The following is a 12,547-nucleotide window of genomic DNA, read 5'->3' as shown; positions in this document are numbered from 1 at the left end:
AAAATGGGTCGTGGATGGGTGTTCCAGCACGACAATGACCCAAAACATACAGCAAAGGCAACAAAGGAGTGGCTCAAGAAGAAGCACATTAAGGTCATGGAGTGGCCTAGTCAGTCTCCGGACCTTAATCCAATCGAAAACCTATGGAGGGAGCTCAAGCTCAGAGTTGCACAGAGACAGCCTCGAAACCTTAGGGATTTAGAGATGATCTGCAAAGAGGAGTGGACCAACATTCCTCCTAAAATGTGCGCAAACTTGGTCATCAATTACAAGAAACGTTTGACCTCTGTGCTTGCAAACAAGGGTTTTTCCACCAAGTATTAAGTCTTTTTTTGTTAGAGGGTTCAAATACTTATTTCACTCAATGAAATGCAAATCAGTTGCTATCTTTTATTTAAAGTTATTTTTTTCGATTTTCCTTTTGATGTGCTATCTGCCACTGTTACAATAAACCTACCATTGAAATGATACTGTTCTGAGACTTTTCATTTCTTTGTCATTGGACAAACTTACAAAATCAGTGAGGGGTCAAATAATTATTTCCGCCACTGTATACTACTGTCTGCCTATATAGTGGGATATGTCAGAGCCTTCTGTCAGAGGCATACACCGCCTCATGTATATCGCCAACACAGGCTCTGACATGATATGAACAAAGACTAAGCCAGTTTTGGGAATGGACCTCAAAATCACTTTAATTCAGCACCAGTGTGACCTGATGGAAACAGAATTGGCAAAAGGATGATAAGGTGTACATTAAAAATAGATTAATTACTCGCTCTTCATAATAATCTGTGCTGTACAGGTTTACAGGTCACAAGCTGGGGTCTCCTTGCTCAACCTAAATTTGACATTAGTGTTGGTCACTGTAACAGGCAGCAGGATAGAAAGCATTTGAGTCAGGAATATATTGGCATTTCATGTCTCTATGACCTGTGAACAATTCCTAGTGGACAGAGTGCGTATATTCGGTGCCGCCCTCCTCTTCCTGGAATCTGGTAACAGAAGCGAGGTGGTCATGGGGAAAATACAGAAATGCATACATTGCTTGTACAGTTAATACCTTTGTTTCATCGGGTTTTTCAATAACAAAAACTTCGCTCCAAATCTGAATGCCGGTGGTCTCCCGTTCACATCCTCCCCGCCAAGTGAAACCAGTCAATGGCTCCTGACTTCCACCAATCCATTTTGTGCAGTTCTGGAAAGAAGAGAAAAATAAAAAGAACCATCTGCAAGTCCTCAATCACATGACCATGACCTCAGTTGCGAAGACCGCAAACCATGGGCACCATGCATTGGGGTGCAGACCCACTGACTAGAAGGAGTCTGATCCACAAGATGCGGCCAAAGATAGGACATATTTTTTTTTTTTATATATCCATTTGATTTTTAAGCATATATGAAGAAAAAAAGAACAAAAAGATAACCCAATGCCACCCCTCCGGTGTACATCCATACCACTGAGCAGCTACAACAAAGTGTAATGAAACAGCCAGTAAATAGGAGTATGTCCATGAAGGACCTCGAGAAGATACCACAAAGTACTTTCTAAGTTAGAAATTAGTCGAGGCCTGAGGGTTTGTGTTAGTGACCGAAGGCCGCTGGATCCATGGGCTGATAGGGGCGTCCTGAGCAGGGGAGGCAAGTTGATTGATTGTTTTGTCTGAATGGGGGTATTAACATTGGGGGGGGTCTGATCCTAGTGTCTGAATAGGGTTCTTATTAACAGGCTAGTCTGATCTGAGTGTCTTATTAACATGGGAGTCAGATCTGAGGTCTGAATAGGGGTCCTAACATTGGGGGTCTGATTAAAATAAGTAGTAGGATCTGAAGTCTAATTAGGGGTCTGATGAAAAATATTTTTTTTCTTATTTTCCTCCTCCAAATCCTAGGTGCGACTTATGGGGCGAAAAATACAGTAAATGGTAAAACACAGGAATTAGATGTTGCAAAGGACTTAGGGGTTTTAATGGCTGGCAAAAAAAAAATAAAATAGAAATAATAAAAATAAAAACACTATCAAGTAGTGGCAGGCAGTCAGATCAGAGGAGGTCCGATTACTGGTTAACTGACACAAAGGACCATGAGCCAGGTTGACACAAAATTCACAGCAGAGGAAAGGAGCAGAGGTCGGGCAAAGGCACACGGCCTACATAGCAATCTACAGGAAACAGAGTGCGGTCCTCTAGAATGCCATTACAATGGTGCATACAAACAATACTTATTCTCAAATTTCTCTCTCAACAACTAGGTCCAAGGGTCACTTCACACGTGATGCTAAAACAAGCGTCGATAAGAGATATATATGCAAATAGTTAACGTTCACAATACTTGCATTTATATGCTACAATCGTGTGGTTTTTGGCTACCATGGTATCATGTGTGATCGCTCATCTTTCCTATTCTCATGCCGTTTCCATTACAAATGATGTATTGCTAATAAACCATCCCTTTTAGACCAACATAAAAAGTGTGATCAATTTTTCAGTGTTTGCTCACTGTAAATGACCGGGTATTTCGGTGACAAGATGATGCCACCTTTCCACTAGATAGGGGATAAATGTTAGAGGTCTGACCACCACCAATCACAAACATGGGGGGGGGGGGGGGGGGGGGGGCGCCTATGGTCCTCGTCAGAACTGAAAATAGTAGAGCGAATACACCACTGCTCCTATCTCCACAGTCCCACAGAGTTCGAGCAGAGTGGTGATGCTCCATTCAAACAGGAGACATGGGACCCCGGTTCTCATAATCTGTTGGATCCCCACCAATATTAACAGTTCTCCCCTATTCAGTGACTAGGAGGTAAGGTCTTGTTACCAGACCAGTCTTTTAAAAAGGGTTTTCCCGAGATATTTTAACTGATGACCTATCCTCATCACTATTTGATCGTGGGGGTCCGATCAGTTGTTTGAGGAGACACCAGTGCTTGCAGTAACGCCATGACCTTCTTGCAGCTTTGCCTTGGCCATGTGACATCACATTCATTGGTCACATGATCTAAATGCAGCTCAACCCCTTTGAAGTTAAGGGCTGCTGGACGGTGCTATACTTTGTGAGCTTAGAGAAGGCCACGGTGCTACTGAGAGCGTCATGGTCTTCTCAAACAGCTGTACCCCACCGATCAGATACTGATCACATGTCATCAGTATGAAAATATCTCGGAAAAAAACTTGAAGTCCTAAAACAATAAATCCTGATAATTAAAGCTATGACTAGTAGTAATAAAAATGAAATCGCTACCTGACTGTACATAAACCGGAGCATAAAATCAAGCAAGAAAGATTTCCCTTTCCGAAAAGCACCAGCTACAGACACAACGACAACATTCAGATCCCGTATGTGATCCTGCATCAAAATGCTCTCCAGGGCCTTTTCATCTAGCTCAAAGTTATGGTCGTCTTCATGGGCCAGGACAACCTGGATCGGGCGAGGTTTGTCCACCACCTCAGCATCACTCTCAGAATTAAGCTGGAGGTCTTCCACATGATCTTCCTCTGCAAGAAAAGGAACAAGGGGAAAAGTAAGAACCTACTATCCAGTGACCTCAGGTAAGACACTCCAAAAATAATGGCGGGTAACATTGTTGGTAGGAAGAAGAATACAGCAAGTTTGTATGGGAGGACAACAGAGCTCAGCAATGTAACATCATACACTTCAGGCATCACAGGCAGTGCGGTGGAGAAAGAAGCCAGATGTGTATATAGGTGTATAAATAGAACAGCGCCCGGACAGGAAAGTAAGCAGAGCAAGGCATGTAGAGTAAACTGACTCCTGTGACCCTGGAAACACTAGATCCAAGCGTCAGGCTTCAGAAATAGACTGGAAAGGCTAGCTAGAAAGAGGAGCCAGGATTAAGTAATGTGGCTCACAACAAGTTGAGGACTTCTATACAGAGCGCCAAGCATCACACATTATACTATTACAATTCAGTCCCCAAACAGTGATCTCAGGGGACCACCAGTGCAGAACCTGGCCTCTCTCTTTGGTGTCCATGCACCTGCCCCTCAGGCCCTGCACTAGGCAGAACAGCATTACATTCCTGGGGAGATCCTTCAAGCGCATGTCCACAAGTCGGAGAAAGACCAGTGGTGACTCCTTGTCAAAATCTGCATCTTTTTATATGTGGATTTTGCCACAGATTGGACCCTATGCATTGTAATGGCTTAAATCTGCAGGAAGAATTGACGGGCTGCAGATTTAAATCTGCACGACAATTTACACGCAGATATTTTTGCATCTCCAAGTCAGGGATGCTCTCTTAAGGCCCCCCTACAGATATAAGAGCTGTTGGCCGAACAGCTCACTCCCAATCCCCCCTCCGGGCTCAGCCGAACATGTATGTGTATTCTATGGAGGAAGCAGTTTCCAGACACTTCTGGCGGTGGCTTATCTACCCGGAAAACAAAAGGATCAGGCGAAAATATTCACTTCTTCTGATCCCACACACTGTCTGCCGAACTTGTCGAGAACGGTAGTTTCGGCTGATAGCTAACTTAAGGGGGCATTCACATTGTGATTTCAGTGTACAGGATTTAATGACGTTTATGTCAGACATATGCCACTATAGGGCTACATCAAAATGCATCGCCTATTGGAGTGATCTCCAACCTGTAGCTCACTCCCAATGTGTCTTGACAACCACAGTCTGTTAAGGCATAATGGGAGCTGTAGTTTTGCCCAGCTGGAGGGCCACAGGTTGGGGGAACATCAGCCTAGCACTTGCATATACTACATATTGTTCCTGTCAGGCTGCTCAGCCATGATGGCATATCATTACCATCTCTTGTAGAGCAATGTGTAGTGAGGCCCTGCCCCACCCAGGCAACTCTGCAAGTCACGCGATGGTAACCAGTCCTCCTTACATTCTAGGACAGGTTGCTGGCAGCCATTTTAAATCAATCCCCAGAGAACCCCTTTAAGAGTCTAGCTACATCCCTGCTCTCCCTATACAAGATCATAAACCAGTAATCTATACAGGACATTTGGGGACATAAACCTCTGTTACTTTAGGGCAGTGTGCCGCTGGTACCTGGAGTAAAGACTCGGGGAAGTGCCCATAGAGATGTACCCTTTCAGAGGACGTGTTCTCCTGGGTTTTAGTGTCTCAGGAATTCCACATGTAAGCCTCTGAAAATGGAAGATGGGTGCACCAGGCTCCTCCTGCGCAGTGGCGGCAGCGCTTTCACAGCACTATTTCTATCCTTCAGAGAGCAGCCAGAAATAGCAGCGAGCTACACTGAAGACTCCGGAATCCACTGGGATAAGCAGCTCCGACAATATGCAAACTGTCTATTTGATTAGGACAAAGAACCAAGGAACAGAGTAAAAAATAGAGCAGATTTCCCTGCTCATGTGTGCGAGCAGTATTAACCCCATTGTGCCATCACTTACCAGCAGCAGCTCCACCCGGGCAGCATCATACATAAAGGTAAGGGTATAAAATAAGAGGTATTATACCAGGGATGGCCAACCTGAGGCTCTCCAGCTGTTGCATGACTACAACTCCCATCATGCCCAGACAGTCTACAGCTATCATCCTACAGCAGGGCATGGTGGGAGTTGTAGTTTTACAACAGATGGAGAGCCGCAGGTTAGCCATGCCTGTATTATACCATTGGAGGCTCCACAATGGCTAGCATCTAAGGCCTCTTTCACATGAGTTTTCCACGCAGGTGAAATGTGTGACGTGAACGCATTGCACCCGCACTGAATCCTGACCCATTTATTTCAATGGGTCTGTCTATATGAGCGTTCTTTTTCAAGCATCAGTTCCGCGTTGCGCGAGAATCGCAGCATGCTCTATATTCTGTGTTTTTCACGCAGCCCTGGCCCCATAGAAGTGAATGGGGCTTCAGTGAAAAACGCATTGCATCCGGATGTAATGTTTTTTTCACTGAAGGTTGTCGGGAGATATTGTTTGTAAACCTTCAGGTTTTTTTTTCCACACGCATGAAAAAAAAAAAATGCATCAAAACAGCACCCGCACGGGGAAAAAAAAACCTGAACGCAATCGCAGACCAAACTGACACAGGCCAAATTTGCAGTCGATTGTCAGGAAGGAATTGCCTGAAGGAGACCGTTGCGTTTACAAGCAGCAATCTCCTCCACAGTATGGGGATCAGTGATCGCTAATGCCATCGCTCCTCCCCATACCGACTCGTTGTTTGCCAGCAGCAGAGAGGGATTACACAGCACGATCATCTGCCGGCAAACAATTTAGGTGCCTACACAAATGATCCAATTACCCGACGAAAAAGCGTTTTGCTCGTTCATCAGGTAATCGGCAGCACCTTTAAACAGCCAGACAATTGCTAACGAGCGTTCCTATGAAGGGCCCTTTACACTCGTCAGTTTATTCTGTTGCCCTAACCTGCTCCCATGCGATAACGGATGACCGGACAATCTTTCCAAACATGCCTATTTTTTCCGGGCAGAAAAAAAAGATACTTTTATTTTTTTACACACCTGTGCTGTATGCTAATGACTTATAAAGAGTCAAATGGGCGTTCACATTGTACTGAAGAGCCCTGCTGCCTGGTGCCCAACCCTGCCTCTCTTGCTTGATTACCCCCTAATAGTTCTGGCTCCTCAATATCTTGCCAATGCCCTACTGCCCTTGTACTCAGGCATGCGCAGAGCACCTGCGCCACGCTTGCCTGAGGAGTCCAAGGCAACAGCGCATGCGCCACATTTGGAGGAGCCTATAGTGACCGGGGAGGATGTCCATCAAAACTGTACTGGCAAGGCTGGACTCTGAACAGCATTCTGCATAGTGTGCATGCCGACTTGACTCTTCGTAGGTCATCAGCATACAGAGCAGGTATATTAAAAACGGATTTGATCGCTTTTGCTGCGTCTGGAAAAAAACGAAAGAAAAAAAAAAACGAAAACAGAATGTTTGGAAAGACCGAGTCATCTACAACAGTATGGCGGCGGTTAGGGTGGTAAAGTGACCTGATGGCGTCCCTTTAGGTTTATGGACCCCAGTGGATATAGATATTTCATAACAGTATATTCCTAACACATTCACCCACATCAGTTCCAATTACCAGTAGGGATCAGTCCATTTTCTCTCCACACAGAGACTGACTAGGGACAATCTCACTGATGGTATGATACTTTACAGCAGTGGTCCCCAACCAGTGGCTCGCCACGGGAACCCTGAGTTATAACTGTACATCCTGGCAGTTGACATTGTTGCAGACCTGTCCTAGATTTACCACCAAACACTGCCAATTCGGATGGTGTAATACTAGTCTAAAAAGATCACACCAAAATATTTTCAATTTCCTTTTTTTTTTTTGTTTCTCCACATTCAGAATTTCTCTTCTCTATTTTGCCTGTTGCTCCCGACCATCACTGAAAGTTGAATGTGGCCGACAAGATACAAAAGGTTGGGGACCTCCGTCACACAGTACTTCCTTGCCTAAAGCCTAATAACTAACATCTTAAAAAAATATATATATATAAATGAACATTTAGGAAACTAGGACTAAATACTTCATCCACTACTTAAAAAAAATGCATTAAAATCTCAAGACAACAAGAAGACTGCTGTAGAGGTCACATCTCAATCTTGAAATTGTAAGGCTGTAATAAATATTGTAGCCATTGGTGCACGTGTGTGTGTGAAGGGGGGCGTCCAGGCCTACGCTCCTATTACCGGCTCGATTCACGTCTCCCTACCCCTGATGACAGATCGTATGGAGCGTATACTCTGATAACTTCATTAAGTAAGAAGATCCCAGGCGTTCCCCCATAGATCGCGTGCAGATGATAACTTACCCCTACCTTTCCTCACTCCGTATTTACATCCAAGATACAGGAACTCGGAGCAGACATTTCCCATGGAAGAGGGATCATATCCAGGAGTCATTCACACAAAATAGACACCGTCCCATATGTCCGGGAGGCAGCACCGACCCACATGCTTTGACTTGTAAAACTAATAAACAGCCTTAAACTGGAATAATGCACGGCAAATAAAGTAGGTAAAAGTCCACACGAGGTGCATGATAAGGTGCCCTGATAACCCCCCGTAATAACTCATAAAAGCCTTCATTTCACAACTTTAAAGGAAAGGAACACTTCTATTAAAGGGGGTTATCTGAGTCTTTGAAACCGACGACCTATTCCTCCGGATAGGTCATCAGCATCTGATTGGTGGGAGTCCGACACGCCAATGAGCTGTTTGAGAAGGGCCCAATGCTCCTGTAAGTGCTATGGCCTTCTTGCAGCTTACCCTAGGCTAGTAACGTCACGACCATCGGCCACAGCCTGACTTAGGTGCAGATCGGCTAGGGCTACGTGACATCACTGGCCTAGGGTAAGCAGAGGCGTTTACTGGATCACCGGGGCTGACAGGCGGGAGTCCTGGGTGTCGGACCCCCATTAATCAGATGCTGATGACCATACATCAGAGTCAGATAACCCCTTTGAGGGGACGCATCACACATTTCATACAAATCGTACTAAGTACACGCATGAGAAGATGTCCAGAGGCAGCAATAATTAGCATTTAGATATTAAAGGGCATCGGTTAGCAGGATCAACCCTATTTAACTAGCCATTTTCAAACCTCTTACCCCAACTCTACTCCGAACTATATCTAAACGTGAAATTAAATTAAAAAAAATTAAAAATAATCCCAAAATTAGTAAAATGCAAATTATATATATATATATATATATATATATATATATATATATATATATATATATATATATATATATATATATATATATATATATATATATATATATATATATATATATATATATATATCCCGAAGGATTCCCTGCTCCGTTTTAGACAGGCAGATCAGCAAGAGATTGTGGGGTGGAAAGCTAGCTAGAGGAGGAGACCGGCGCTATTATATGCAGAGATTTCCTCATCCCCATGATGTGTAGTGGCTGCACGATCTGCTGCCGGCAAGCGCTGATTTTTTTTAAGCATGGTTAAAAATCGGATTTGCCCAATGGTGCTCATTCATCGGGCGATCGACGGCAGTATTACACTGCAAGATGATCACTAACAAGCGTTTATGAGAATGGCCAGTGTAATACAGCCTTCAGGATAAGGGCTCATACAAACGAGTGTTTTGTGGTCCACAAAAAAAAATAAAAAAGAAAAAAAAAAAAGGGGCGACGTCCATGTGCATTCCGTATTTTGCGGAACTGGACAGCTGGCCCCTAAAGGCTACATTCACACGAGCGTATTTTGTTTCCGTGTCCATTTTTTATTTTTTTTTGCAGGTTGGATGAGGACCGATTTAATTAAATGGGTCTGCAAAAATAGCGTACAGCACACTGTGTGCTGTCCGCATCAGTATGTCAGTTCAGTACCCCCGCAAAAAATATAGAGCACATCCTATTCCTGGCCGTTTTACGGAAAAGGATAGGCATTGTTACAAAGGATCCGCAAAAGACAAAACAAAACACAGATGCAATTCGGATGCCAAAAATAAGTCATCTGAATTTTTTGTGGATCACCGTTTTGTGGACCGTAAAACACACGTCGTGTGAATGTAGCCTTATAAAAACAGTCCTATCCTTGTCCGTAATGCGGACAATAATAGGACTTTATTTTTTTTTTGCAGAACGGACATACGGAAACGGAATGCACATAGAGTAACTTTCACTTTTTTTTGCAGACCCATGGAATTGAATGCTTTCGAATATTTAAAAAAAACGAATGGACACGGAAAGAATACATTCACGTGCATGAGCCCTAAGTCGTCAATATCAGATCAGCACTCTGAACCCCCACCCCAGATTTCAGCAGTACAAGAGGACCTTCTAAGGCTAGGTTCACACTAGTGTTAGAATCTGTTTCAGCAGAGGATACAGCGAATACTACATTTTCCTTCCCGGAGCCCATTGACTATAATGTGACCCGACAGGGAAACGTCCTGCCAGAAACCAGCTGGATCCCCGCAGGGTCCCATTATAATCAATAGGGCCTGGCAGGATCTGGCCCTGTCTATGCCGGAACAGCCTGCCAGAAGATTTTATCACCACTGTGCAACTAGCCTAATGTTAGTATGTGGGCAATATCCCAGCTACCCAACAGCAGATGTTGAGGGAGATGAGGATGGGGTGCAAGCTGCGTTTCAGTTACCTAATCCTTTTGTTCTTGGGAAGGTAAACCACCAGGGGAGTCTGGCAGAGGCTTCCCCCCCCTCTTCCTATTAAGAACAGATCCTGGCACGGCTAAGTAGGCATATGTACGACGGGATCGAGTGCTATAGCCGGCGGCTGCATGTGTTTTGCAGTTTGTGTAAGGCTGGCCATAGTAAGATTTCAAATCCGTGTTACTACTACATGGTGATGCCTATAGGTCATCAGCCAGACCAGGCATTACCTGTAAAATCTGTGCAAAAGCTGGACACTGAAAGCAAAGCAGACCCCTAACAAAAAAAGCCATGACCCTTATCAAACATCGAAAGTGGGCAGGAGAGGCACAGACAACACAATGCTCTCAGTGTATATAAAATAAGTAACTTGCACTCATTATACCAACCTCTTGGCATGTAACATTTCACCATTTATATATAGAAGAAAAAAATAAAAAAATAAAAAAAGCGTGGGGATGGTTTACACAGGGATGTATGTGAAATTGGATGTTAAGAGCAAGAACAAAAGGCGCACAAGGCATTACAATCACAAGGATTAATGCGGATAGAAGGATTAAAGAAAAAAATCTCCCGGCGTAATGTAATTCACTGGATGCTATGCACAATTTAAGTGGATTGATAATTAAGTGAGCAGCGGCATTTAATTAGGACTCGGGACAACAAAAGCGCCAGTATCAAGCAGCGGATTCTGAGTATCTGGAATGAAGGCAATCCTAATACACTTTTCATGGAGTTCTGCCCATCTACCACTAGGTCACCACCCACTGTAATAATGGAAAAAAAGAGACTAGTGCTTGTCTCTACACTACAGGTACGTGGAGGGTTAAAAGGGTTTGCCAAGATTTTAATATTGATGACCTCTCCTCAGGGTCACCCGGGACCCCTGCCGATCAGCTGCGGCCTTCTCCAAGCTTACTAAGCACAGCGCCGTACATTGTATAGTGGCTGTGCTTGGTATTGCGCTCCATGGGGCTGAGCTGCGCCTAGGCCAAGTGACACATGAACGTGTCGGCCCTGGCCTAGGGAAAGTGTTGAGGAGGCCACGGCGCTACTGCGGGTGCTGCTGCTGCCTGCTCAAACAGTTGATTGGCAGAGGTCCCCACCAAACAGGCCAGACTCACAAATCCGTTCCAGTTTCTGGTCACCTATTGGCTGTCCATTTTTCTCTGGACCCATTCACTTAAGAATGGGTCTCGGGAAAAACCAAACAAGAGCAGCGCCAATCTGTACATTTGTCTGCATGGACCAATGGTCCGGCCGTGTGAATTGCACCAATAACCCCTTAACAGTCACATTAAAATTAGGAAAACAATCCCTAAAGTGTCACTTTTTTTTTTTTTTTATGGCAGTCACTGTGGGTAATAAATAACATGATGAGTTGACTATATTCTGGAGGTCACCGATTATATTTTATATTTATTTTTCTATTTTTTCCCCCTCTTTCCTCCTGCAGGCTGATGGCTCCCCAATACATATTTCACGGTTTGCATTGCAAATAACTGCTCATATACATGGCCACATTACAGCTCAGTATTAGAGTTATAGACTTGAGGACCCAGTCCTATGTCTTTACTCATCCATAAGGACAAGATCTGATCCTGTCCTTGACTTGTGCACGGAACCTTATAATAATCTTACAATTTTATCACTAATTGCTATAAGTATGCAGGCGCATTTTGCTGTTCCAGTACAAGGAGTCCCGCACTAGATGGAAGCATTTCATCTCCCTATAGAGTCAACGGAATAGAGAGATGGTGATTCATCTAAAGCTGGCGGAAGATACTCCTCTGATAGCAAAAAGTGTTCTCGCAAATACAGCAAGACACACACACATTATGTTTCTATATTGTATAAATGCCCCAGTTAATTTTATAGGGGCATCAATCACTATTAACTGGCTTCTTGAACACAAAGGAACAATGCAGAGTTTTCCTTCAACCGTGTCCTATTTGTGTCAATAGCCGACACAGTATAACTATGCAAAACTTCTATTAAAGTAATAAACCCAAAGCCATACTTCTTGCTAACAGGCACAAGTAAATGAAAGATTGGTCAGTTCAATTTTTATTTTCATAAAATCGATAGAACCAAAAGATATACAGTATTAGTTTATCTTATTACAGAAAAGTGCCTCATTCTCCACTTAACAGATTCTGCTCCTGCCCACCCCCAGCCTCCTGCACTGATCTCTGTCTTAATTCACTGAGCACAGGTTAGCAGCTCACTGCAAAAATAAAGTTACTCCTACAGCCCATAGAAGTCTATAGAGGGGAGGAGAAGTTGCTTGAGGGACAAACAGACGCTGATGCAGCATTTGGTTCGTTTTCTATCTCAACCCAGTGCTGAATTTACATCTACACCGCTCAGTACCATTGTATAATGATGCTGCTGTTACTTCTGAGGGTGCAC

General features: G+C 43.9%; 1 protein-coding gene across 2 annotated transcripts in view; it reads right to left on the bottom strand.

The window, feature by feature from the left end:
- Positions 1-12,547, bottom strand: part of ATL2 (atlastin GTPase 2) — a 93,051-nt gene that overhangs the window by 50,603 nt on the left and 29,901 nt on the right. For both annotated transcript variants that reach the window (XM_040429638.1, XM_040429639.1), the window contains exons 2-3: positions 3,244-3,497; positions 1,064-1,198 (exon numbers count right to left, since the gene is read on the bottom strand). In XM_040429638.1, the coding sequence (XP_040285572.1) occupies positions 1,064-1,198; positions 3,244-3,497 (389 nt within the window). The remainder of the gene's footprint in view (positions 1-1,063; positions 1,199-3,243; positions 3,498-12,547) is intronic.

The sequence above is a fragment of the Bufo bufo genome, chromosome 4 (assembly GCF_905171765.1).
Source record: "Bufo bufo chromosome 4, aBufBuf1.1, whole genome shotgun sequence".
Classification (NCBI taxonomy): Eukaryota; Metazoa; Chordata; class Amphibia; order Anura; family Bufonidae; genus Bufo; species Bufo bufo.
This window is presented reverse-complemented; position numbering and strand designations above follow the sequence as displayed.